Source organism: Gorilla gorilla, chromosome 9 (genome assembly GCF_029281585.2).
Source record: "Gorilla gorilla gorilla isolate KB3781 chromosome 9, NHGRI_mGorGor1-v2.1_pri, whole genome shotgun sequence".
Classification (NCBI taxonomy): Eukaryota; Metazoa; Chordata; class Mammalia; order Primates; family Hominidae; genus Gorilla; species Gorilla gorilla.
Genome location: NC_073233.2, coordinates 10179582 through 10207468, shown reverse-complemented (window position 1 = coordinate 10207468; position 27887 = coordinate 10179582). Strand labels below are relative to the sequence as shown.

Here is a 27887-nt window from a genome sequence, read left to right as displayed (position 1 = left end):
GGCGGGGACTGCCCCAGCCTCGGCCACCGCTCTATCCCTGGGGTTGACTGAAGGCACCGGGCCCAGGGGCGCCTTTCTCAGCATCTTCCCGCGGAGGCTGGCGGGGGGCGGGATGGGGGGAAGAGGACGAACGCCTAGCGCCTAGGGTAGGGCCGCCAGGGGTAGGGTGGCCAGGAGGAGGCGGAGAGACTTGACCTTGGGAGGCCTGACTTACTGACCGCAGGGGCAGCGGACTGGGAGGGGAAAGTGGCAAGCCCGGGACTGGGCCGGGGGCGAGGCTGGGGGCGGGCCGGGGCTGGAGAGGGGGAGATCGGCCCTCGGACTTCCTGGTCGGGCCCCGCCCCGGCCCGCCCCGCCTCGCCGGCCCGCCCCCCCCACTTCCTCCGGCCTCCCGCTCTCACTTCCTTCTCGAGCCCGGAGCCGCTGCCGCCGCCCCCAGCTCCCCCGCCTCGGGGAGGGCACCAGGTGAGGCCCGGCCGGGGCTGGCGGGTAGGGGTCCGGGGGAGGAGAGCCCGGCCGGCCCAGGACTCGGCGCGGGCGCCGGCTCATGAGTTTGCTGGCGGAGGCCGCGGGCGGGAGCTTCTCGGTTCAGTCCAAGTAGGGCGGGCGCGGCCGGCCGGGCGGGGCGGGAACGGGGCCACTGCGAGCCGGCGGAGGCTCGGCGAGGGTGGCTTCCCGGCGGCTGTACCGCCTCTAGGGAGCCGAGAGGGACCTCTGAGGTCGGAGGGTCCCGGGCTCCAAGATAAGTGTCTCTGAAGTGGAAGAGCTCAGAGCTGGCAGATAGGACGCAGGTGGGGTGTCCTCAGAAGTTGGTGTGGCGGGGGGGGGTGTTGAGAAGTGCGTGAGGGGAGAGGGCTTCTGCGTTGGAAAAGGCGCTCCCTCTGCTCTGGCGGTTGTGACACTTGGGGTGAGAGGGGCGGTGTCTGGGGCCTCCGAAAGCTCTCTCCCTGTCAGATGGGTGCTAATACAGACCCACACTCGGTCTGCAGCCCCAAGGCCCTCTGCACTCAGGAGGACCGGGGTTGGGTGGGGGAGCCCAACGCTGTGAGCAAACGCTGTTCCTAGCTGACCAGAGCCTGGCCTTGCTCTTTTGGGAGTAACTTGGTCTTGCCCTGTAACTGGAAGTGGAAGGACTCTCATTCAGAGGTACTGATAGTCCCTGACAAGTTTTTGTTGTGTCTTTTGGGGACAATTGAGAACCATCTCCTAGTGTTCCTCTTCATTCTTAGTCCCTGAATTAGACACATGCTCCTATCGTCTCCCTCCACACCTTCTTTAGTTTCTACCCACAAATCCGCCATCACTCTCTTCTCATCCCTTTCAGTCTCTTTTCCTCCAAACATACGGTCATACCTAGGCCTTCACCTGTCTTCACCTACCCTGCCCCATGTTTGTCTTGGTCCTCTGCAACCTGCCCCATCCCTTCCCTTCTTAGCTCTGGCACCCACACACACACACCTCCTTGTTTCTTCCATCACCCCTCCTTGTTTCTTCCATCACCCCTCATTCCTTTTGAACCCTCAGCCTGTCACCCTTTCTGTATCCTTCCCTCCCACCCACTTACCTCCAGCTTTGGAATCAGGATCTGTTGTTGAAGACTTAGTGAGTTCTAGAGTCTTTTCAAACCTGCCTAGCTTGGAGAGGCAGTCTGCAGCCTCCCAGTGATAGAGACGGATTAAAGAGCTGGAAAGCCTGTGTGTGTGTGTGTGTGTGTGTGTGTGTGTGTGTGTGTGTGTGTGTGTGTGTGTGTGTGTATTCGCGCGCACGTGTGTCTGTGTATCTACATCTTCATCTCTTAGAGATGGATTAAAGAGCTGGAAAGCGTGTGTGTGTGTTCGCGCGCGCGTGTGTCTGTGTAACTACATCTTTATCTCTTACAGACAAAATAACTGCCCTCAGCCTTGAGAGGGCCCAGAGCAAGGGAAGCCAGCAGAATGAAGGGAACCTGCAGTGAGTGAGGTTGTGGTTAGGCAGGAGGAAGCAGTTTGTAGCAGTCAGGGTAGGGTGACACAGGAATAAGACTTGTAAGAGAGGCCGTGGGAAATCAAAATCACCCCAACCCGTGGTGCTTGACCAAGAGGCCAGGCCTGGAAGCCGGAAGACAGCCTGAAGGTCCCTGACTCCATTACCTACTAGTTCCCGCATCACCTGGTGGAAAGAATGGGACCAGCTTGGGCGTGATGGAAATAAAGGGAGGAGGCAAATGCAGGATTCTGGAGGAAAGACTGCAGCTGGTCTAACTTCGGACTTAACGGTTTTAGTTTTGAATTAAGAAGCGGCTGAGGCAAAAGTGTCTGCTCCTTTCCTGCTACCTTCTGGGGCCTGCCTAGCCTGGGTACCCACATGCCCTGATCTGCATCAGGGCCTTAGTGACCAGGAAGCCCTCTGGAGTTCTACTGACCCCTCTGCCTTCAGGCATCCTTAATACTCCCCATCTCACCTAGGACCCTATTCCTTCTCAGGAATTCCTCCCAAATTTAACTTCAGTCCATCGTGGCTGTGGAGGCTCTTGTTTGCACTCTAGAGCTCCATCCTCAAGCTTTTGGGGTGCATCTGAGGATCTTGCTTCTGTCTACCTCCTCTAGTCATCTGTATTCATTTCTCTCCACTAGAAAAAAGGAGAAGTAGAGGGGAGTAAGTGCTACAGCTAAATTTAAGGGCTCTCCCTGTTCCCCATTCTGTCATCTTCCCATGTCACAGTCGTCCCTCTCCCATGAATTGTTCTTCTTCCAGTCCTGCCCTTCCAACCACTTGTCTCTCTTCCCATTTCTTGGAGGTACAGAAGTTTGGGTCCGGGAAGAAATCCCAGGGACCTACATAAGAGCCCAGGTTAGAGAAGGATGTGCATACAAGGCACTTTCCCAGCATCACAGCTTCATAAAAACCCCAGGAGTCCCAATTCCTAGGCTGGCAAACCAGTAGTTACTTTAGTATTCTGCGTAACTGAGCAAACCCACAGGGCTCTGATGGTAAAGACAAGATGGGTGAGACAGGGATTCTCCCAGGTGAGATCTGGCCCCATTGGAAGTTTGAGCTAATTGCAAAAAAGGCATCATTGGAAAAAATGTGACCAGGGCGGGAGAGATTTTAACGGGAAAATATTGGGGGGTAAAGGGAGGTGGTGGCTACAACCTAGGAGGCTGCCGCTGAAGTCTTGGCTAAACAAGTATGGTCAAGGTTGTGACATGAAGAAGGGGGCTCAGGCCCACACTGAAGACTCCTTCTATATATTGTAGACCCATTAGCGGTGAGGTCAGTAGGGGTCCGTGAGAAGAGCTGGGGAGGGAAACCAAAGACAAAGCCTGGGCCACCTCCCCAGATCAGACTGGTTTTCCTGTCCAGGGTCCAGCTTCCTCTTTTGTCCTCATCTCATATGGGGGGAGGGCATCTCTCCAGGAGCTAGAGGCCAGAGGAGGAGCTTCTCAGCTAGGGCAGGGCCAGAGTGGCTGGCTATTGAGTAATGTCAGTGCTAAATCATGAATGCACCAGGATGCGCTAGGCATGAGAGCCTGGGAACTTGGAAGCAAAAATGCTCAGATGTAAGTCAACCCACCCTTTGGCCCATTTTCTGAAGGAATAAACCACGGTAGGGTTCTCCTGAATGAGGTTAAAGAGATGGTCCATTCTCAGGCCAGAGTTAGAATCCTCACCTTCTCTCCTTTGTAGAAGTAGCATAAGGGTGGAGGTTAGAAGATCCGGATCCTTGTCGTAGATTTGCTACCTGGTCAACCTGGTTTCTCTTGGCTCTATTTCAGCATTAAGGAGTTGCATATCAGTACCTCCAAAGGCAACAGTGAACATCATGGCTCTGACTCTTCCTCCCCCAAGAGACTGCTCATAGCAGTGCCCCTCACTCTGGGCCCTTGTGTCTTACCAGCCTCAATTTGACAGGTCCGAGTAGTCTGTACATACATATCTGTCCAGGGATAGTACTGCCCTTTCCCCAAGCACAAGGATTGTTAGAGCTTGAGAGATAAGAAGGCAGAGAATGTTGGGGATTTTGCCAGGGGGTAGTAGGATGGGGGAGTACCCTGTCTCCTGCTCCAGCTCTGCCTCACTGACAGTGGAAAATAGATGCCGGAGTTTCCTCCCTGGTGTTATTTTCCCTTGTGGAAACCCCCTCAGGCCTCGGGCGGGGCTAAAGGGACTGGGCAGCCCTGGGTCTCTCTGTGGGTATTTTCAGGTGGGGGTGCCAGGATTTGGAGGATGGCACTTCTGTACAGCCTTATGTGAAATTAGCAAAAGCAAAGGAAGTGCCACTTCACAGGCCTTTGGTGGGGCCCAGGGACTGCTGAGCTGCTGCTAGGCGGGGAGGAGGAAGCCAGTGTGCACCCTTCCTCTGTGCTGCGTGGGGGAGGGGGCAGCTTCCTTGGCTCCCCCAGCCAGAGCTGTCCTGGTCCTGAGGCTCAGCTTTTTTTTTTTTTTTTTTTTTTTTTTTGAGATGGAGTCTTGCTCTGTCACCCAGGCTGGAGTGCAATGGTGCGATCTCAGCTCACTACAACCTCCACCTCCCGGGTTCAAGCCATTCTCCTGTATCAGCCTCCCAGGTAGCGGGGACTACCGGCATGCACCACCAGGCCCGGCTAATTTTTTTTGTATTTTTTAGTAGAGATGGGGTTTCACCATGCTGGCCAGGCTGGTCTCGAATTCCTGACCTCAAGTGATCCGCCAGCCTCAGCCTCCCAAAGTGCTGGGATTACAGATGTGAGCCACCATGCCCAGCTGAGGCTCACCTTTTATGGAACACTGGGGGTGCTGGGACAGTGAGGGAAGAAGGTTGGGAACTAGGACTTAGTGAAAGGGTCCTAGACTGCCCCCAGCCTTCCCAGCTACCACTGTCTCGTTTCCTAGTGGGTGGCATCAACTCTTCTCTTTTCCTACCTGCTGCTGCAATGTAGGATCCTCTCCAGGGGCTGAAGGATGAATGACAAGAGGTGGAGAGTCCTCCAGCATGGATTTTTTTTTTCTTTCTTTTTTTTTTTTTTTTTTTTTGGAGATGGAGTCTTGCTTTGTGGCCCAGGCTGGAATGCAGTAGCGTGATCTCTGCTCACTGCAGCCTCTGCCTCCTGGGTTCAAATGATTGTCCTCCCTCGGCCTCCTGAGTAGCTAGGATTACAGGCGTAATCCCACCACTACGCCCAGCTAATTTTTGTATTTTTAGTAGAGACGGGGTTTCACCATGTTGGCCAGGCTGGTTTCGAACTCCTGATCTCAAGTGGTCTGCCTGCCTTGGCCTCCCAAAGTGCTGGGATTACAGACGTGAGCCACGGCACCCGGGGGATTTTTTTTTTTTTTTAAGGCTAGGAACTGGGCTCTCTTGGGTTCTTCCTTGCTGATGGGGAGAAAGGGAAGAAAGAGACTCAGCCCTTGGCCTGGTCCCAGTCCCACACTGACCTCATGTCTCCCCCAGCTTCCTCCTCCCAGCCCAGCTGCAGCCAGCTGCAGCCCCTTTGAGCCTCTTTATATCACCTCTCCTCTATTCCTCCCTTCAAAACAAACAAACAAACAAACTTGTAGAGCTTTGGAAGTCTTTCCAACAGTGCCCCTGTCCCTTGCCATGTCTTTGACCAAGGGTCCTCGGATATTCCCAGTCTGTAGCCTGTCGGGACCACTTTTCCTTCCCATCTTCCTCATCATCTCTGAGCTAGATCTGCCAGCTTCACCTCTCACCCTTCCAGTTGAAGACAAGACAGTATAGCTTATGTGTTTATTACCCCAACTTTGGGCTCTTCAGGGTGAATGAGAAAGAAGTTGGTTACTTATGTCTTGTGTCTTCTGGTCATAGAGGTTCTTCCTTGTTCCCAGCATCAGAGTCTGTGGATTGATGGGGGAGGAGGGGTATGTCATTCTACAGCTTTTGCTCAGCCCTTCCCTGGGCTTCTGGAAATAAACAGAAGGTCAGACTACCCTCCCCCTGAAGCATCCAGTTAGTTCAGCACAATGAAAAGTACGGTCAATGCTGGGAAAGGTAAGGCAGAAGAGGGGGTTGCTGTGATGTCCTGGAGAAGCTGGGGAACAGTACTGGGCCTGAAGGACAGGAAGGATCTGAAGGGGGGTGAGTCGCATTCCAGGAAGAGGAACTCCCATATGCAAAGACATGATTGCATCGACTTCATTCAGTCATTTACTGACAGCTACTACATGCTGTGCTCAGCTTAGGGTGCTCAGCAAGGTCCAGTCAACCAGGACCTTGCCCTCTAGACACTCCCATTCTAATAACACGAGATAGGATTCACATCAGCCTCCATGCCTGTGAGAGAGACAGGGACCAGACTTTGGATAGGATAAGTCACTTCTGACTTGGATAATTTACGCTTTCCTGGAAGAGGCGGCAATGGTGCATGGTTCCATATTACTACTTGGTGTATTTTAGGGAAGAGAATATGGAGGCCCCTTTGTAGAGGATCAGGATTGGAATGGCCAGAGATGGATTGTAGTTATAATGAGGTTCGGGGAGGGCTGCAGAAAGGGAGCCCCGTGATAGGGAGGCAGGTTATAGAAGGCTGAGGTAAGTTCCCATCACCTCCATACTCGCCTATCTCTTAAGAGTCCGTTCCTCCCCTCCCCCACTCCCAGTTGGGACACTTCCCCTGCTGTAACAGCCACAGAGATCTGGCAATCAGGCTGCTTCCTTTCCCTCCCCCATTCTGGGCCTGCTTGGGCCACACCCCAAGGCCAGGCCCCACTGGGTACAAGCCGGGCTCCAGGGACCACATTCAGATAGGGTTAGACCCCCATGGGCTATACTTCCTGCCGGAGCCAGGTCAGCCTGGTACTGGGAAGAGAGATTTTTGCCTATTTCAGGCATAGCTTTTGCCTGTCATTGCTGTCCGATAAGATTCAGCATTGCAGTCTTGTCTGTTGGGGAGTGGGCAGGGAGTGTCCGATACTGGGCTTCAGAGAAGTCTCTCCATATCTCAGTGATGAGGGCTGGTACAAGCAGATCAAAAGGCAATGGTTGTACAGTCCTGTGTGCCTAGCCCTATACTTAGAGGTTTTTTTTTGTCATTTAGTCCAGAGAAGCCAAGGCTTCAGTACTGAAGGGCATCTACAGCTGGGAAACTTACGTATGACTGTTGGAAAAGGAGAATCACACAGAGCCAAAGCAGGGTTAAAAGGGGTGGCCATGGGTGCAGTGGCTTACTCCTGTAATCCCAGCACTTTCAGAGGCCAAGGCAGGTGGATCACTTGAGGCCAGGTGTTCAAGACCAGCCTGGCCAACATGATGAAATCCTGTCTCTACTAAAAATACAAAAATTAGCTGGGCATGATGGCACATGCATGTAATCCCAGTAACTCAGGAGGCTGTGAGGCAGGAGAATCACTTGAACCCGGGAGGTGGAGATTGCAGTGAGCTGAGATCGCGACACTGCACTCTAACCTGGGCGACAGGTAGCCATGCGATGGATATCCAAAGAAGAATTCAGTAACCTTATGGAACTGTGAGATTTAAGTTAGGCCTTAAGGAGTAAGGAAGATTAGAGAAGGGAGAGGGAATGGCAGCAGAGGGAAAAACAAAGAGTAAAAGTTCAGAGGCAGGAATGATCCTGGCTTGTTTGCAGAGGACATTGAAAATCCCTCTGGAACAGGGAGCTGGGAACTCACACTTGCAAAGTACCTACATTGTGCACATATTATACATCAATGCACTTAGTCCTTATAACAGTGCTATGTGGTAGGTACTGTACGTTGCCACTGCATTTGAAAGATAAGGAAATTGAAGCTTAGAGAGGCAAATCATCATAAGCTCAGGGTCACACAAGCTGGTAAGAGGCAGAACTAGGATTCAAACCCAAGTCTATGTAACTCTAATACCCCTTATCAAATTGTGAAGAACTCTGAATGCCAGTATGAGGGACCAGGCATGATCTGAATTGGGACTAAAAAGCCAGAATAAGTCATTGTAATTTGTCTAATAACATACAGATCTGGCCGGGCGTGGTGGCCCACGCCCATAATCCCAGCACTTTGGGAGGGCTAGTCAGGAGGATCACTTGAGACCAGGAGTTCAAGACCAGCCTGGGCAACATGGCAAGACCCTGTCTCTACAAACAAACAAAAAAATGCATTAAAAATACAAAAATTAGCCAGGTGTGGTGGTGCCTGCCTGTAGTCCCAGCTACTCAGGAGGCTGAGGTAGGATGCCTTGAGCCTGGGAGGTTGAGACTACAGTGAGCTGTGATGGCACCACTGCATTTCAGCCTGGGCGACAGAACAAGACCTTGCTCCAAAAGAAAAAACAAAACAAAACAGATTGGCAACCACTGATTTACTAAATAACTTTTTTTTTTTTTGAGACATGGGGTCTTGCTGTGTTGCTCAGGCTGGAGTGTAGTGGCTACTCACAGGGACGATAACCTTGACTAGTGTACACACTATAACCCTTCACTCCTGGGCCCAGCCTCCCTAGTAGCTGGGACTGCAGGTGCACCACTGAGCTGGGCTTAATGATTCTTTTGAAAAAGCCACTTAGTGAATAAGTCATTGTTGAACCCCGCTCCAGATAGGTCACACTCCTGGTTTGGTGTCCTGCAGCACTGACATCCCTTCTTCCTGTTTGGCACAGTTTAGACTCTATATGCCCTCCTGAAATGGGCTGTGGTAACTTATTCAACCCAGTTCAGGCCAGAGAATTTCAGAAAGAAGAGTTGTTTTGGGAGAGAGGATAAAGGTCTGAACTAGACCTGAGTAGGGAGGACTGGGCTGATCCCCTACCACAGATACAGGCATACTCAGTGCTTCCTGCCTTCTGGGATGAAAGGCTTTGCTCCTGTCACCTCCTGTGTGTACAGCACTTCAGTTTACAAAGCGTATTCATTCCCATGGTCAGGTTCCTTGATGCTGCCCTTGAGGCTGGGAGGGGTACTATTATTACTTCTACTGTATAGATAAAGAAACAGAGGCTCCAGGAAGGGCAGTAACTTACCTGATCAAGGTCACACAGTTAGCTGGTAAGGGGTAACTTGAAGACTATATGATGCACCAAGGAAAACACAGGACTTTGGGTCACAAAACTGGGTTTGTGTTCTGGCTCCCACACTAACTAGCTGTGTGATGTTGAGTTACTTTTACTGCTCTGAGTTTGTTTTCTCATCTGTAGAATAGGAATAGTACTAACAGGTTGTTATAAAGGTCAAATGACATAATAACATGTGACCTATAAAGGCTTATGCCATATAAGGGCTTTTTTATCAAGGGTCAAGGTCGGCAGATAAACTCAAGACATCAGAGTCAGGTATCCAGTACTCTTGGCCCTATACCACACTGCCTTTGCTCTGCTTGTTTCTGGACACTACCATACTCATCATCCTTTTCCAGTGTCAGTCCTTGTTCCCTTCCCAGCCCGGAAGCTACCCTCTCCTTCCCCTCTTCCTTTGAGAGCTGATTTACTGATTGCTGGTTGATAACCACCTCCTTAGAGAGCTGTACTTCCAGTCTCTTGGGCCTTGTGACAGCCAGCCAGAGTTCCCTCCTTGTCTTCCTGCCTGGGCCAGCCCAGTGCTGGGCTTTTCAGTCATACTGTCAACACCCACTCTCCTGCTCTGTGTGGAACTGAAGATTACAGGCCCAGGAGTTCTGCTTTGAATGTCAGGGCTTCCCACGTAATCCACTGGGCACAAATAATGCCACCTGCCTCCAAGGAGCTTTAAGTCTTAGTTCATCCACCTAGTGCTCTTGTAACAACCATTTTAATCTCTAATTCCTGGATAGGAAAACTGAGGCCCAGCAAGCGTAAATGCCTCATGCTTGGTTATAGTGAGTCAGCAGAGCTGGGGTTAGAACTTAGGTCTCTCAACTTCCAGTCTGAGGTCTCTATTTGACTCTCCACTGGCCTAGAGGGTCCTTATGCCCTTCCCTGACCCACTGTCTGAGGGTCTCTATCTGAATGTCCTGACGTTGCATGCACACACGCACGCGCGCACACACACACACTCTCTCATTCATGCAAACAGGATGGAAATATTTTTTAATGTGAACCAGAGACACAACTTCATAGAGTGAAACCATTCCTCTCCCAGCTGATTCCAAGGCAAACTGTAGCCTGGGAGGGAGGTGGGACCAAGCCCTGGGTCCTTTGCAGCCCCCACATGACGAAAGTTTCTTTTCCGCTTCCCAGTGGGGATTTTCTTCCCCACTTGTCATTGATTTTTGAAGCTTCTGAACCAGTGGTAAGAGCCCAGGCTGGGGGGGTAAGGGGTTCCCAGACCAGGGTGCAGCCTTGCAGTATAGCAAGTGAAATGGAGAAAATGGGCTAGTGTTGATGGTGCTTGGGTGGAGCCAGGGATAAGGAATACTCAGGGATTTGGTTGTGTTTAAAACAGGGCTGCCCCCTCTCAGGGAGCAGGCCCTGGTTGTGGGAGACAGTCAGGGAAAGGAAGTCACATATTGACCACCAAGAGTCCCCCATGGCCAAGAGGAAGTAGCTGATGAGAGAAGGACCCTTGCCATAGCAGTGTAAATAATCACAGGGTTTCTGGAAGCTGTGTTCCAGAACGCAGAAAAGCAGTTCATCTCCCCGAGGCCCTGTGACCTGCAGAGGTAACCAGATGTTGGCTAGAGCTGGGACTCCTCATACTTACCCCACTCATAAATACAGCAGTCCATTTATTGGGCACTTGCTATGTGCCATACCTCATGCTGGACATCTTCTATACATTATTAACTCTTACTTTTTTTTTTTTTTTTTTGAGACAGGGTCTTGCTCTGTCGCACAGGCTGGAGTGCAGTGGTGTGATCATAGCCCACTGCAGCCTTGACCACCCTGGGATCAAGTGATGTTCCCACCTCAGCCTCCCAAGTAGCTGGGACTACAGGTGTGTACCACCACACCCTGGTAATTTTTTCATTTTTTGTAGAGTCAGGGTTTTGCCATGTTGCCCAGGCTAGTCTCAAACTCCTGGGCTCAAGCGATCTACCTGCCTCATTCTCCCAAAGTGCTAAGATTACAGGCATGAGTCACCGTGCCTGGCCTCATTTCATATTCTGAGCAATTGTAATGCAATAGGCAAGATTATCCCCATTTTACAGATGAGAAAATTGAGGCTCAGGGAACAAATATATTGCCAAGATCACATATAACTAGTTGGTGGAGCTGTGATTAGAATACCTGCGAGTCTTACTCTAGCATCTATGTTCTTAATGATGGTATTTTCTATCCAAGAGTCTGGAAGTCTCTAAAATCTTTCAGAGGCACATGCCAGGATCTCAGGAAATGGACAGAAGATTGAGGGGAAAGTCAAGTTTTTGTCTTACTCTTGACTTCATCCTTCCTAGTTGGGCCTGAAAGATGTGCTCCAGGCCGAGCATGGTGGCTCATGCCTGTAATCCCAGCACTTTTTGGAAGGCCAAGGCGGGCAGATCACAAGGTCAGGAGTTCAAGACTAGCCTGACTAACATGGTGAAACCCCGTCTCTACTAAAAATACAAAAATTAGCTGGACGTGGTGGCATGCGCCTGTAATCCCAGCCACTCGGGAGGGTGAGGCAGGAGAATCGCTTGAACCCGGGAGGTGGAGGTTGCAGTGAGTCAAGATTGCGCCACTACACTCCAGCCTGGGCGACAGAGCAAGACTCCGTCTCAAAAAAAAAAAAAATTTGCTCCACCCCACCAAGGGCCTTGAGAGAAGATACTAATGTCTGGGAGCCTCAGCCTCTACCTCATTCATCATAACATACCCAGACCCCAGTCCAAATCCCAGGTCCAACTGAATCTCCAGTATTCCCCTGCATTGAATTGGCAACCTGAGTGTACATGGCCAGATAGGGTTTTCAGTACTTACAAGAATGATGGGGTGGCCAGGTGTGGTGGCTCACGCCTGTAATCCCAGCACTTTGGAAGGCTGAGGCAGGTAGATCACCTGAGGTCAGGAGCTTGAGACCAGCATGGCTAACGTGGCGAAACTCCATCTCTACTAAAAATATAAAAATTAGCCGGATGCAGTGGCGCGTGCCTGTAGTCCCAGCCACTCGGGAGGGAGGCTGAGGCAGGAGACACTTGAACCCGGGAGGCGGAGGTTGCAGTGAGCTGAGATCACGCCACTGCACTCCAGCCTGGGCGACAGAGTGAGACTCCATCTCAAAAAAAAAAAAAAAAAAAAAAAAATTTCCCCATTGCCAGAATACCCTGGATTGGGATAGGGCAGCTCTCTAAAGAATTGAGCCCCTTACTCAGCAGGTTTCTTAACTGTGCCTTTGGGTTTGTACTCAGTAGCCAAGATACCAGGTTTGGAGAGGCAGGGTGGGCCCTGAGTTGAGAGAGGTTCTACTTATGGCTGCATCACAGAGTGACCTGGGACAGCTGTCCTGTGCCAGAACCCTTTCTTTCCAGTCTCCTGGTGGAAAGGGTCCATATTTAGTAGAGGATCTAGTAGATCCCTAAATTTGTGCACTCTCCTTTTGTGTCTGTATAGCCTGGAAAAAAAAAATAGCTAATACTGGCCAGGCGCAGTGGCTCACGCCTATAATCCCAGCACTTTAGGAGGCCAAGGCGGGCGGATCACGAGGTCAGGAGATCAAGATCATCCTAGCTAACACGGTGAAACCCCGTCTCTACTAAAAATACAAAAAATTAGCCGGGCGTGGTGGTGGGTGCCTGTAGTCCCAGCTACTCAAGAGGCTGAGGCAGAATGGCGTGAACCCAGGAGGCGGAGCTTGCAGTAAGCCGAGATCACGCCACTGCACTCCAGCCTGGGTGACAGAGTGAGACTCTGTCTCAAAAAAAAAAAAAAAAAAAATAGCTAATACTTATGGACGAGGCACTGTTTTAAATGCTTTACATGTATTATATAATGCTCACAATGACCCAGTGAGGTAGATATTATTTTATCCTCATTTTACTGGTAAGAAGACTTAGGCATACAGAGGTTAAGCAATTTGTTCAGGGTTACACAGCTAGGAAATAGCAAAATCAGGATTTGACCTTAGTTTGTCTGGCGCTAGAGTTTATGTGCTTTCTACCACATTATACTGCATCTTTGCTTGGCCTCAGGGCCTTTCATTGTGTATCTTTCTGATGACCGTCTTGATGGGACTTTGGGATAGTGTCAGGTTAAGGGAACAGGAGCCGGTTTCCCTTTGTGTGCCCCCATCTTTTCTTCCCAATAGGCAGAGGCCTCCCTAACCAAGAATGTCCCCTTTCATCTGTCCACAGGTCACTGCAGCCAGAGGGGTCCAGAAGAGAGAGGAGGCACTGCCTCCACTACAGCAACTGCACCCACGATGCAGAGCATCAAGTGCGTGGTGGTGGGTGATGGGGCCGTGGGCAAGACGTGCCTGCTCATCTGCTACACAACTAACGCGTTCCCCAAAGAGTACATCCCCACCGTGTTCGACAATTACAGCGCGCAGAGCGCAGTTGACGGGCGCACAGTGAACCTGAACCTGTGGGACACTGCGGGCCAGGAGGAGTATGACCGCCTCCGTACACTCTCCTACCCTCAGACCAACGTTTTCGTCATCTGTTTCTCCATTGCCAGTCCGCCGTCCTATGAGAACGTGCGGCACAAGTGGCATCCAGAGGTGTGCCACCACTGCCCTGATGTGCCCATCCTGCTGGTGGGCACCAAGAAGGACCTGAGAGCCCAGCCTGACACCCTACGGCGCCTCAAGGAGCAGGGCCAGGCGCCCATCACACCGCAGCAGGGCCAGGCACTGGCCAAGCAGATCCACGCTGTGCGCTACCTCGAATGCTCAGCCCTGCAACAGGATGGTGTCAAGGAAGTGTTCGCCGAGGCTGTCCGGGCTGTGCTCAACCCCACGCCGATCAAGCGTGGGCGGTCCTGCATCCTCTTGTGACCCTGGCACTTGGCTTGGAGGCTGCCCCTGCCCTCCCCCCACCAGTTGTGCCTTGGTGCCTTGTCCGCCTCAGCTGTGCCTTAAGGACTAATTCTGGCACCCCTTTCCAGGGGGCTCCCTGAATGCCTTTTTCTCTGAGTGCCTTTTTCTCCTTAAGGAGGCCTGCAGAGAAAGGGGCTTTGGGCTCTGCCCCCCTCTGCTTGGGAACACTGGGTATTCTCATGAGCTCATCCAAGCCAAGGTTGGACCCCTCCCCAAGAGGCCAACCCAGTGCCCCCTCCCATTTTCCGCTACTGACCAGTTCATCCAGCTTTCCATACAGTTGTTGCTGCCTATTGTGGTGCCTCCTCAGGTTAGGGGCTCTCAGCCATCTCTAACCTCTGCCCTTGCTGCTCTTGGAATTGCGCCCCCAAGATGCTCTCTCCCTTCTCCAGTGAGGGAGCCACAGAATCCTGAGAAGGTGAATGTGCTCTAACCTGCTCCTCTGTGCCCAGGCCTTACGCATTTGCTGACTGACTCAGCCCCCATGCTTCTGGGGACCTTTCCTGCCCCCATCAGCATCAATAAAACCTCCTGTCTCCAGTGGCCCCGGCTCCTCCCTGTGTGCTGGGCATTAGCGGGTGGGTATGGGCTAGGGCTCCTCAGAGACTGGGAGCCTTTTGTTTCTTCTAGTAGACAATAGGCTTCATTGTGGTCCCCTCACCCCCCAATTTCCCTAACAAAGCTCTAGGCTCCCTTGGAGGGGGCAGTCTTGCTCTGGGGCCCAGTCACAGATGCTGTAGTGGACTCAGACACAAAACCTGAGGAAAGACTTCTTGATCTTAGGGCTCAGAAAGGGAGAGGTTGAGAGCCATTAGTCTAAAGGCAGATGCTCCCACAGTCATGCATGTGATAGCTGTACCTCACATCCCCAAGAGGACAGCTTTAACAACAAGAGTTGGAATTTGAACCCAGGTCTCTGTCTCAACTGAAGACTTCCAGGTATCCTAGCTTGCAGTCCTAGAATCATTACAGATAGCTCACTCACTCCTGCTCACCAAAATAAAGGCTTAGACCAGCCTTAGGAGACTCCAGACCTAAGGGGGACTGGGGGGGTGCTGCTAGGAATCATACCCTGCCGTGGACTTACTCCCTCCCCATTCTTGAGCCTGTTTCTCTCCCAGTTCCTATCAAACAAGATGAGCACCAAGACTAGCAAGCCTAGGCAACTGTTGGCCCAAAAAAAAATTTATTTTCCTTTCAAATAAAACGTACAACCAAAATTTAGGGTTTGGAGCAGTAGGGAAGACAGGAGATACCAGGGAGCCCATTTTACAGTAGAGATCTGCATCTGACCCCTCTATCCCATACCTTTGCAAAGGAGGGGAGGGGTCTACAAGCCAGAACTTTCAGAAGAGAAGAAAATACATGCTGTGCTGGTGCTGTTTCTGGAGCAGGTCATCCTTTAGGTATAGACCACCACCTCCACCCGATGACATCAGAACCACTGACTGGTAGAGCCCTTGGAAATCATACAGTCCACCCATCCCCCACCAGACACATGGACACACCGAGGCTCAGATGGGGAAGGGTACATACCCTAGGGCACACACCAAATCGAAAAGGTGAAGTCAGGACTAGAACACCTGAGCAACTTTAGCAGGGGACTGTGGTCACAGGCCTGGATGTGCACAGTAGATCATGAAATACATTAGTCCTATGAATGACCCCGTGCAGAGAAATGGCTGTGGTTGTCAGGGAGCAGCCACTGCTCAGGGGCTCCTGACCTCAGTGAAAGGTGACTGTGTAAAGGCCAGAAACTGGATGGTGGTCATGAACCTCAGGACGTTTTTTTTTTTAGCACCAAATGGTGGAGCTCTCTGCCAGCTCAGCTTCTTGGGGCCCCTCAGGTAAAGGTGATGTTTGAGGACCCCACACCCATATGAGGGGTGGAGAGGAGAAGCCAGCAGCACTGGGGTGAGCCTTGGCCTACACCCTTCCTTCTTACCCTTCCCCCATCTTCAGTAAGGCCAAGAGAGGATGTGGGGTGGGGAAGGCCAGAATGGTATCTTGTTTCTTGTTTCTGGGCAGTGGGCTGCGTCCTTCCAAGCAGGACTGAAGGGTTCAGAATCGCTTTTCCTCAGGCTGAGAGGTTATGAGCAGCTCCTTGTTCCCGAAGTCCCACCAGGCCGTCATGTGGAACGCCATGTTGGTTAAGACAACAGTGTACTCCAGGATGGCAAAGATGGTGTACACTGTTGTGAGGACACAAGGAACAGGACATGGTGAACTTCCAGCTACCCGCTCAGAGGCCTCTTGAGAAATCACACCACCATTAGTCTGCCACAGAGAAGACAATGGCAGCCAGTCCCCAAGACCATTGCCCATTATCAAAAACATCATTGCTGGCCCGCAGCCACTCATGACCGCCTGTGGATCCTATCCTGGCCTCACCTCCAGCCTCACAATACATGTTGTGCCGAAAGTAGACAGCCAGCGCCGAGAAGAAGGAGATGAAGTTGATGATGAAGAGCCGCTGTTTCCAGCTGTAGGACTTGCGATCCTAGGGAATGGGCTGTCTGATCACTCTGCAGCTTGCTGGGTATGAGAGCGTGGGCTCCCCTCTCGGCCCTAACTCCTAAGGGCTGGGCCTTATCTCCCTTGGCTCCCACTAGCGGTCATGGAAGGGAGCACAGGCAGGGGCAGCAAGAATGACGAACGTGTTCACGTCCCTGCCTATGGGGGAGTGATGGGCCGAGAAGCAGTGGTATTCCTGCCGCTTCCACTTCAGGGGGATGGAGTATGAAAGTTACATGGAGTCACCCACCAACCCCCACCTCCAAATACTGTGGGGGAAAAGAAACCCATGTACATGGGTGGGGCGCTGGAATTATGACAGACCAGTCCTCTGACACTGTTCCTAACTCACTGCCACCTAGATGCGACTCCTCATTCTATCCCCATTTGCAGCCTCCATCTCTTCTATTCTCCAGTCTCCCACACTACCCAAACACAGTGCTATAGTCCTAGATTCTGACCAACCACCCTCAGTTTGTTCCCAAGCCCCAGCCCCAACCCCAGCACCCCTCTGCCAGGGTTCCCATTAGAACTCAGTTCCCACCTCACCATTACCCGAATCCTGAGGACAGATGTCCTTGATTTTCTTCTGGGCTGCCTTGGAGCCCCCGCTAGGGATAGACCGTACCTCCTGACTTACTGTGTGCTTCTTGGTCAACCGCCAGAGAATGCAGGTGAGGAGCATGTGCCCGAGGGATGAGGCAATGAACACAATGAAAGCATTTTCGTGGACGGCTGGAGGGAAAGAGGATTGGGAGCCACATTGCAGGGAGTGCCCACACCACTAAGTAGGAAGGTCCGAATGTGGTAGGGGCAGGCCTGTCCCCTCAGGGAACACTTCCCCACTCCTCCCTCATCCAGGCACCCACTGAAGTCCTCGGAGGAGGAGACATAAGTGAGCACTAGCAACGCGAGGTTCTCCACGACATTGAGGCCGAAGTTGAGGCGGCAGAGCGGGCGATAGCAGGAACACGGGGAGGTGCAGCTGAGGTAGTGGTTCCAGTAGGCGAAGGCCACCAAGAAGCGAGGCGCCGAGTGCAGGCCGATGCAGAAACGCCACACGTAGCGCTGGGGCACCTCCCCGCCGATGGCTGAGCTCACCGAGGGCAGGTAATTGGGCACCTAGAGAGTTGTGACCTGTCTGGGCATCTGCCTCTGCCAGCCCCGCCCATGTGGAGAACCTTCTCTCCATCTGACAAAATCACTCTTGCCTCTGCTCCAGCCCCTCCCCTTCCAAGAAGTCCTCCTTCAGATGTCCCCATACCTCTCCCAAAAGACCTCCCTTCCAGGTCCTAGGCCCAAAGTGCTGGATTCTCATTCCCCAGCTATCCTGGGATTTGTGCAGCAGCATGCTGGGACCTTCTCCATCTCCCCCGCAGACTGGAACCTGCCTGTGTTTGGTCAATGTGTAGATGGGTTCAGATGCTCTACACCCATAGCTCAGAGCTGTGCCTCCGCTAAGACCCTGGGTGAGTTCCAAGACCTCAGATTCAGTCCAGAGGACAGGGATGAGTCACAGACCATCTGAGCTTCCTTAGAACAGTGCTGGATTCACCGCTCAGCTAAGATGTTCCTCAGTCTGCTCCCAGCGCCACTCATTCCTCTAGGCAGGTGTGCCAAGGTGGTAGAACGGCACCCCTGCTCTGATCATGATTAAGAAAGTGGGTGGGCTGGGCACGATGGCTCACGCCTGTAATCCCAGCACTTTGGGAGGCCGAGGTGGGTGGATCACCCGAGGTCAGGAGTTAAAGACCAGCCTGGCCAACATGGCAAAACTCTGTCCCTACTAAAAAAAAAAAAAATTAGCCGGGCGTGGTGGCCAGCGCCTGTAGTCGCAGCTACTCAGGAGGCTGATCAGAACTGCGTGAACCTGGGAAGCGGAGCTTGCAGTGAGCCAAGATTGTGCCACTGCATGCCAGCCTGGGCAACAGAGACTCTGTCTCAAAAAAAAAAAAAAAAAAAAGAAAAGAAAAAAGAAAGTGGGTGCTCCTAACCTGGGGTAGTCTAAGGAAATGACCATGTTCTTGTGCATCTCCACCATCCATCTTAATGCCTGGAACTCCTATGGAAGCCTCAGTCCTTAAGGAAAAAGGAGAAGATGATACACAGCTGCAGGGACTGGTGTCTTGCTTGTTTGAGAGGTGAAAGGACGGGGGATGACTGAACAATGGTTTAGATGGGGACAGGAAAGCCAAAGATGGGAAGAGGCTCTCTTAGACTCCAGGGCCTAGAGCAGTGCTTCACAAACTTTAATTACCCATACAACTCACTGGGGGAATTGTTTGAAAATGCAGAAGGCTTGGAACCTGAGGATCTGCATTTTTTAATTTTTTAATTTTGTTTTCCCCCTTTTTGAGACAGGGTCTCACTCTGTCGCCTAGGCTGGAGTGCAGTAGCATGATCATGACTCACTGCAGCCTTGACCTCCTGGGCTCAGGTGATCCTCTCACTTCAGCCTCCTGAGTAGCAGGCTAATTTTTGTAGAGACAGGGTTTCGTCATGTGTCCCATGCTGGTCTCAAACTCCTGGGTTTAAGCTATCCATCTGCCTTGGCCTCCCAAAGTGCTGGCACTACAGGCATGAGCCACCTCGCTTGGCCAGAATCTGCTTTTTTTTCTCTTTTTGAGACGGAATCTCACACTGTCGCCTAGGCTGGAGTGCAGTGGCGCGATCTCTGCTCACTGCAACCTCCGCCTCCAGGGTTCATGCCATTCTCCTGCCTCAGCCTCCCGAGTAGCTGGGACTATAGGCGCCCGTCACCACGCCCAGCTAATTTTTTGTATTTTTAGTAGAGATGGGGTTTCACCGTGTTAGCCAGGATGGTCTCAATCTCCTGACCTCGTGATCTGCCCACCTTGGCCTCCCAAAGTGCTGGGACTACAGACGTGAGCCACGGCGCCCGGCCGTTTTGTTTTTGCTTTTGTTTTTGGAGACAGGGTCTCACTTCGGTTGCCCAGGCTGGAGTGCCATAGCACGATCTCAGCTCACTGCAGCCTCTACTTTCTGGGCTCAGGTGATTCTCCCACCTTAGCCTCCCAAGTAGCCACCACCATGCGTGGCTAATTTTTTGGATTTTTTTTTTTTTTTTTTTTTTTAGTAGCAACAGGGTTTTGCCATGTTGCCCAGGCTGGTCTAGAACTCCTGGACTCAAACAATCCACCCCCCTCGGCCTCTCAAACTGCTGGGATTACAGGCATAAGCCACCACGCCAAGCCAGAATATGCTTTTTTTTTTTTTTGAGATGGAGTCTCGCTGTGTTGCTCAGGTTGGAGTGCAGTGGCGCAATTTTGGCTCACTGCAACCTCCGCTTCCTGCGGTCAAGCAATTCTCCTGCCTCAGCCTCCCAAGTAACTGGGATTACAGGCGCCTGCTGCCACGCCCAGCTAATTTTGTATTTTTAGTAGAGATGGGGTTTCACCATGTTGGGCAGGCTCGTCTCGGAACTCCTGACCTCTGGTGATCTGCCTGCCTCGGCCTCCCAAAGTGCTGGGATTACAGGCGTGAGCCACCCCCCACAGCAAGAATATGGATTTTTAAAAGTTTCCAAAACTGTGGAAATGGCCAGTCCATTGCCCACACTTTCTGTGCACTTCTGCAGACCTCCAACGAGGGCCAGCGCAGTGCCAGAGCCCAGCAACCCAGCAAGGGAATGAATTTGCTCTAACTATGGAGGGACAGTCTTCGGAAGTGGAGTTCTTAAGGACCATCATTCTTTTCTTTCAATGAGATGCCAGACTGCTGAGAAGGTGAGCAATGCTGAAGGCGGCTCATAGGGCAGCCCACAGGTAGGCCTGGGGCAAGACTAGCCATGGGGCTTCACAGCCTCCACAAAAAAGAGATGGATTCCCCTCTGCACTGTCAGAGGAAGCTAAATGTAGAGCTCTGGGAGAGAAGATGCTGGTCTCAAAGCCATAGCTTGAGATACCATAGCTTGAGATATCATAGCTTGAGACCAGGCTCAGACATGCACTCTGAGTAATGTGAAGGGGCAGCATAGAGGCTCAGGAACTGCACAAAGCTGTGTCTGCATCCCAGCTCTGCCTTTATTAGCTGGGTGACCTTGAGCAAGTCACTTCACCTCTCTGAGCTCCAATTTCCTCATTGGTAAAATGGGTATAACACCACCTACCTTGCAGGGTGTTTATGAATTCTCTTTATTTATTTATTTTTTTGAGACAGGGTCTCGCTCTGTCACCCAGGCTGGAGTACAGTGGCATAATCTTGGCTCATTGCAACCTCCGCCTCCCAGGTTCAAGTGATTCTCGTGCTTCAGCCTGCTGAGTAGCTGGGACTAGAGGTGCCACCACACGCAGCTAATTTTTCTTTTTTTTTTTTTTGAGATGGAGTTTCACTCTTGTTGCCTAGGCTGGAGTGCAATGGTGCGGTCTCAACTCATTGCAAACTCCACCTCCCAGGTTCAAGCAATTCTCCTGCCTCAGTCTCCCGAGTAGCTGGGATTACAGGCGCCTGGCCTCTAATTTTTGTATTTTTAGTAGAGATGGGGTTTCACCATGTTGGCCAGGCTGGTCTTGAACTCCTGACCTTAAGTGATTCACCTGCCAAAGTGCTGGGATTACAGGCGTGAGCCAACATGCCAAGCCATATGAATTCTAAATATAACGTGTATAAAACATCTGCAGTATCTGGCATGCAGTTAAGTACAATACGTGATGGCTTTCAGAAGACAAAATTTCCTGTAAAGAATGCAAAAACGCTGTGAGCTACATGGCCACAGAGCATGGGAAGGTCTGCTTATGGGAGAGACGCAGGAACCTCCAAGTCTCCTTACTTGATTTTTCTGCCTTGCTGTTACTCTGAGTTGAGTTAGTCAGAGCGTTGCCTCTGCTTCCTGGAATATTCAATCTGAAAACTACTCCCCAATCTCAGCTACTTTAAGGAAAACAGGACCACCATCTAAAGCTTGACTGGGAGAGCCTAAAGGATTCAAGGGCCCTGAACCCTGACCACTGTTGGGAACAGGTACTGGGGAGAAATGATACAGTTTGGGGAAGGCCTCAGGAGGAAGAGAGAGTTAGGGCACTGTGGCTGCTGGTCCTGTCTTCATGAGCTTCTCTCAGATTAGGGATGGGGGTGGGATTCTAAGAGCAGGGACTGTCTCTTCCATCATGTACACACACACGCACATATACACACAGACACATACACATAATCAGGTACATGTACTCCTACCGCCAGCCCCATTCCCAGCACACAAGTTCCCCACTCACCGACTGCACCAGCAACAAGCAACATCAGGAGCTATGAGAAACTGGGTACACAGCTCACCCCAAACTTCCCCATGTGCCCAGAGCTAAGAGTACTGAGAGACAGGAGGATAAGCCCTTTCTGATAGGACAGTAGATCAGAAACTCGTATGGTATAAAGCAGGGTTCCCCAAAATCCCCTTTCACAGCACCTCAGATTTCACCGTAAGATTCATTCCTTTGGCCTCAGGTAAAAGTCCCCCCACATTATAGATGCCTTCTCTAGCTACCCTACTGTCCCCCGCCCCATGCCAACTGCACAAAAACTCCAATTGCTGTCAATCCCACTTTCTACACCTCTCTAGACTCCATCCCTCCTCTCTACCCTCACAGTCCGCATCTTGGCTCTGGTTCCCCCAGTAGCATGAGCTACTGCACTAGCCTCCTTATACCCTACTCTTGCCCCTGACCTTAAAGCTGTTCTCCACTCAGAAGCTAGAATGGTGTTCTAAAGCACAAATCTCCAGCCTACACAACATGGCAATACCCCATCTCTACAAAAAAAATATAAGAATTAGCCAGGCATGGTGGCATGCACCTGTAGTCCCAGCTACCCAAGGCTGAGGCTGAGGCGAGGAATCACCTGAGCCCAGGAGGTCAAGGCTGCAATGAGCCAAGATCAGGTCACTGTACTCCCGCCTGGGAGACAGAGTGAGATCCTGTCTCTAAATAAATAAATACGTAAAGCACAAATCTGATCACGTCCCTTTCCTGCCTAAAATCTTTCCAAAGCTCTTGATAAAAATTGCCCTCTGGATAGTATCAAAAGTTGCCGGCCTGGCATTCACAAAGAGCCTTCTTTACCACAGAGCAACAATGTCCCCTCCTCCAAGAAGGAAGTGATCCCCAATGTCCAAGCTGCGTGAAGTGCCTCCTCTGAGCCCCACAGTCACTGTACTCTTTTTTTAATCATAATAGGAACCCCAGACCACTGTGTTGTGACAGTCTGTGTCTAAGGACTGACTCTTGTAACAATGAGATGTTAAGGGCAAGTCCATATCTAATTCCATGCCCCTAGCACAGAACCTTTATCCCTGGGCCCCCAGGAAAGGCCTAGTGGACTGACTGTGGGAGATAGAAGTCCATCCAGGTTTCTGGCTGGCAGATCCCTGAGTGGACACAGGTTGTGGGGCCTGGGGCTGCCAGTAGGAGAAACAAAGCTTGAGGATCCAGACCAGAGCTGAGGATGGATCCTCCAAGGTCAGTCCCCGAGTCTGGGCCAAAGCCACTTGTTACATCTCCCATCTTCTGGCCTAATTTTACCTCCTCAGTCCTGGCTTCCTTTCCAATCTGCCTCCTTCCTCTCATGACCTCTCCTGCCCATTCCAATCCCTTCTCTTCCCCAATCACCCCCTCTAACCCCCAACTCCCTTGCACTGTTATTGTTTTGTGTTTTTTTTTTTGGCACGATCTTGGCTCACTGCAACCTCCGCCTCCCGGGTTCAAGCAATTCTCTTGCCTCAAGCCTCCTGAGTAGCTGGGATTACAGGCACACATCACCAAGCCCAGCTAATTTTTTTGTATTTTTTAGTAGAGACAGGGTTTTACCATGTTGGCCAGGCTGGTCTCAAACTCCTGACCTCAGGTGATCCTCCCACCTCGGCCTCTCAAAGTGCTGGGATTACAGGCATGAGCCACAGTGTAGAGCCTGCTGTTTTTTTTTTTATTTTGTTTTGTTTTTGAGACAGAGTTGTACTCCTGTCACCCAGGCTGGAGTATAATGGTGTGAACTCAGCTCACTGAAATGTCCACCTCCCAGCCTCAAGCAATTCTCCTGCCTTAGCCTCCCAAGTAGCTGGGACTACAGGGGCATGCCAGGGCACCCAGCTAATTTTTTTGCATTTTTTGTACGGACGGGGTTTCACCGTGTTGCCCAGGCTGGTCTCAAACTGAACTCGAGTGATCCACTGGCTTCGCCCTCCCAAGGTGCTGAGATTACAGGTATGAGCCACTGTGCCCGTCATCTCCCTTGCATTTCTATCATCATCTTCCAACTCAGGGAGGACTGTGATTCTATTCTCTCTGAGTCTCCCCCCATGAATTATCTCTGACTCTGACTTACCTACCCTTCCCCCATCCCCTTGTCCCTTTCCCTCTCTCTGATCCTCCACTTCCTCTCCACTATCTAATTCTACCCTAACTGCCACCTCCTGACCTGGCCCTGACCCAGGGGCTGGGGAGCTAGCACTCACCCCACAGTCAGTGGCCACCGTGTACTCAAAGTGGAACACCAGGGACCAGATGATGCAGAAGAAGAAGCCGAACACAGGAAAAGTGATGACCCACCAGACCATGGCTGTGAAGCGAAGCCGGAACAAGGTCCCATCGGGGTCCAAAGGCTGGGAGGCCGCAGAGAACATCCTGCAGGGCGTGGCCTAAGCAGCACGAGGGATACAACTTGGGGCCTGGTAGGACACCTGGGTCTGGGAAAGTGGGGCCTTTTCCAGAGATGGCTCCTCAGAGTATAAGGAAAAGCCAGAGCAGAAAGGGTAGAAAAGGCATAAGGGGAAAAGGAAGACAGTGCAGAGGAGAAGGATCAGAGGGAGATGGGACAGGAGCAGCAGAGACAGGCAGGGTCAGAGCTTAGGAATCCCCTTGGCACAGTGATACTCTAGGTCCACCTCTTGAAGAGCCTACAGAAGAGAGGCTCCCGGTGGCTTGGACAGGGAGCTCTGGTGGCCCACCTCACTCTCACAACCCTCATAGCCACTCAGGAGAAGGGTCAGAGGTAGAAAGGTTATTATTCCCATTTCACAGAAGGGGAGACTGAGGCCCAGAACTATGCCAGGATCAAACACCAGGACTAAGGCCTCTTGCCACCTGACAGCTTCAGGTTCTAAGTCACGGCTTCTTTCAGGCCAACTAACAAAGGACCATTGGCTCAGAATGGCCAAAGCCCTCCCACTGACCCTGTCTGACCACATTCCTGCTCCTTACCCAAGTTCAACCAGGAACAGAGGGAGTGCCCCAGAGCCTATTTCAATGGGGCCACAGGCTGCCAGCCATTTCACCCCCAGGCTCTGAATGATCCAAGCCTCAGGCCAGCGGTACCCTGATCCTAAAATACCAGGTCCCTGTGGAGGCCCAGACCTACATCTCCTCCCTCTCTGAGGAGATGCAGTGTCACCCAATCCAAGGTTTGGGGGAATCTGAGGGTCATGGAAACCTTCTCCACTGAGCTTGAGCCTGCTGTCCTGGGCCAGACCCAGGAGATCTCTGTCCAGGTCAGACCCAGACCCAGGGAACTGAGCTTCTTCCAATCTCTTCTACCTCCTGGCAGACAACTCCCCCTCACAACCCCACTGCCCAAACACCTTGACCCCTCAAGCTGGGCTTCCCTCTGGATCAAGCTGAGGCAGACAGAGATGGCTTGATATTAAAAGGCCTAGGACCCAGTCTCCCCTCGGCACTCATACTTCCCTCCACCAAGGAGACCCAGGAATGGGGTGGGGGCCTCATGAAGCAACACTCACGCTCGGTGCTGAAGAATCCGGGTCTTGGGTTGAAGGTTGTAGCCAGACTGGGACTATTCTAAGACTGGAGGGTCCCACCCCCTGCTCCTCAGGGCCTGCCCTCCCGCCCACAGTACCCAATTCTCCACGCCTGCCCAGGCACACATCCTTCCCAGGATCAACAAGCATATGTCATAAATCCTAGAACACTCTGCAAAGGTAAGAAGTGATAGTGGCTGAGGTCAGCTGGCAGTAGCTTCTTTGCCAATGATGGGGGCAGGGACCTTTCTGAGAGTTGTATCCAGGGTCATAGGCAGGTTTCCAATAAGGGAAAGAGAGAAAGCAAAAAGGGGTCTGGCCGTTTTTTGTTAGAGCAGGACTGAGAGGGCTTGTTGGGCCTCACTGGAGAAATGGCTAAATCCTATGATGATAGAAGCAGGATACAAAAGAGATCTCAACAAGCCTGAATATGAGATATCGATGTTCAGCCTGTACCTGTGCAGAAACAGCTAATAGCAGCTCAGGCTGCCTCAACAGAGGTCTAACAGCCAGGAATAAGAATGAATGGTCCTGCTTTTGCCTGTACTGCCCAGGCCACCTGGAGTTCTATACCCAAATCAAGGCCCAGCAGAGAATAGTGACAAACTGGGCCAAGTTCAACGGTACATTCAGGATAGGGAAGAGCCTGGAAACCATTTCCTGGGAAGGTTGCCTGAAGGAACTAGATTGCCTGAGGTCAGGAGTTCGAGACCAGCCTGGGTAACACAGTGAAACCCCGTCACTACTAAAATACAAAAAGTTAGCCAGTCATGGTGGCGTGTGCCTGTAATCCCAGCTATTCGGGAGGCTGAGACAGGAGAATCGCTTGAACCTGGGAGGCGGAGGTTGCAGTAAGCCGAGATCGTGCCATGGCACTCCAGCCTGGGTGACAAAGCAAGACTCCATCTCAAGAAAAAAGAAAAGAAGAAGAAGACAGACTCAAGGCCCCTCATTACTGTCTTCTTGTCTCTACAGGGCTGACCTGAAGCCACGAGGAGAGAATAGTTCTACGGCAAAGCAGAGCCAGGGCCAAGGCAGAGACTCACTGGAAAGTAAGTACATACTCACTATAAGTAAAAGCTTCAGCCTGGCCAGCATAGTGAAACCCCATCTCTCCTAAAAATACAAAAAATGAGCCAGGCATGGTGGTGCATGCCTGTAATCTCAGCTATTCGGGAGGCTGAGGCATAAGAATGGCTTGAACCCAGGAGGCAGAGGTCGCAGTGAGCCAAGATCGTGCCACTGCACTCCAGCCTGGGCAACAGAGCAAGACCCTGCCTCAAAAAGAAAAGAAAAGAAAGGAAAGGAAAGGGAAAGGGAAAGGGAAGGAAAGGAAGAAAAGAAAGAAAAGAAAGAAGGAAAGAAAGAAGGAAAGAAGGAAAGAAGGAAGGAAAGAAGGAAAGAAAGAAAGAAAGAAAGAAAGAAAGAAAGAAAGAAAGAAAGAAAGAAAGAAAAGAAGGAAAGAATGAAAGAAGGAAAGAAAAAGCTTGGGCTAGGCACAGTGGCTCAAGCCTGTAATCCTAGCACTCTGGAAGGCTGAGGCAGGAGGATCACTTGAGCTCAGGAGTTGAAGACCAGCCCGGGCAACATAGTGAGAACCTATCTCTGTTAAAAGAAAAAAAAGAAGAAGAAAGAAAAAAAAAAAAGAGGCTGGGCATGGTGGCTCACGCCTTTAATCCTAGCACTTTGGGAGGCCAAGGCAGGTGGATCACCTGAGGTCAGGAGTTCGAGACGAGCCTGGCCAACATGACGAAACCCCGTCAATACCAAAAATACAAAAATTAGCCGGGTGTGGTGGCGGGCACCTGTAATCCCAGCTACTCAGGAGGCTGAGGCAGGAGAATTGCTTGAACCCAAGAGGCGGAGGTTGCAGTGAGCTGAGATCATGCCACTGCACTCAAGCCTGGGCAACAGAGTGAGACTCTGTCTCAATAAAAAGAAAGAAAGAAAATAAAATAAAAAGGCTAATTATTAGTTATTAAGCTTCCTTAGAACAGGCTACCTGGGGAGGAAGGAAGCTCCCCATCACTGGGGATATGCGAGCAGAGGCAAAGTAATCAATTACAGATATGATGGACTAGCTTGCTTCTTTTATTCCTAGGGCTGGCCATTTCTGGGATACTCTGAGTGGGAAATTCAGAGCAAATATAAAAATTCCAAGGTGGAACCAACACCGTAGGCTCAGGCAGTGGGGACAACATACCCTCAGGGTCACAGACCTAGTACTGCTCCAGAGGGACCAAGTACTCCAGCAACTATCTATATCTTAATTCCCTAACTGGTATGCCCAGAACAGGTAATAGGTATGCAAGATATGCAATAACCTAGCTAATAGGGTATTGATGCCATCAGCCCTTGGGGTCAGCCACAAGGGGCAGAGCAAACAGCCTAGTCTGTTTAACTCCATATGCCATACAAATATTATAATTTTGCTTGGACTATGATTGACTTATACCATGCCTTCCTTTCCCCAGGGCACTGGGCTAGGGAGTCCTAATCATTTATTCAACCAACACTTTCTGGCCAGGCACAGTGGCTCACGCCTATAATCCCAGTGCTTTGGGAGTCGAGGTGGGAGGATCACTTGAGGTCAGGAGTTCAAGACCAGCCTGGGCAACAGTGTGAGACCCCGTCTCCACACACATACACAAAAATTAGCTGGGCATGGTTGTGCATACCTATTGTCCTAGCTACTCAGGAGGCTGAGGCAGGAGGATTACTTATGCCCTGGTGGTTGAGGATGCAGCGAGCTATGATCATGCCACTGCACTCCAGCCTAGGCA

At 51.5% G+C, this 27887-nt stretch overlaps 2 protein-coding genes across 18 annotated transcripts in view; one reads left to right on the top strand and one right to left on the bottom strand.

Annotated features, from left to right (window-relative positions):
* The first annotated feature begins 309 nt into the window (after window positions 1-309).
* On the top strand, window positions 310-14378 carry RHOG (ras homolog family member G). Its single transcript, XM_004050492.4, has 2 exons — window positions 310-465; window positions 13150-14378. The coding sequence occupies exon 2, from the start codon at window positions 13218-13220 to the stop codon at window positions 13791-13793; it is 576 nt and encodes a 191-aa protein (XP_004050540.1). The 5' UTR covers window positions 310-465; window positions 13150-13217; the 3' UTR covers window positions 13794-14378.
* Window positions 14379-15004: 626 nt separating this feature from the next.
* Window positions 15005-27887, bottom strand: part of PGAP2 (post-GPI attachment to proteins 2) — a 28581-nt gene continuing 15698 nt past the window's right edge. For 3 of the 17 annotated variants that reach the window (XM_055355217.2, XM_055355218.2, XM_055355225.2), the window contains 5 exons: window positions 18344-18428; window positions 17219-17471; window positions 16894-17084; window positions 16227-16335; window positions 15005-16027 (listed from right to left, as the gene is read on the bottom strand). In XM_055355217.2, the coding sequence (XP_055211192.1) occupies window positions 15897-16027; window positions 16227-16335; window positions 16894-17084; window positions 17219-17471; window positions 18344-18428 (769 nt within the window). In that variant the 3' untranslated portion in view covers window positions 15005-15896. Of the gene's footprint in view, window positions 16028-16226; window positions 16336-16893; window positions 17085-17218; window positions 17472-18343; window positions 18429-23805; window positions 23989-27887 lie in introns of all 17 variants that reach the window. The other 14 variants (XM_031016480.3, XM_063710905.1, XM_019036768.4 and 11 more) reach the window with 11 other exon arrangements.

What these genes read in the sequence shown, in the direction of transcription:
- RHOG (XM_004050492.4), top strand. Translation starts at nt 13,218, where the DNA reads ATGCAGAGCATCAAGTGCGTGGTGGTGGGTGATGGGGCCGTGGGCAAG.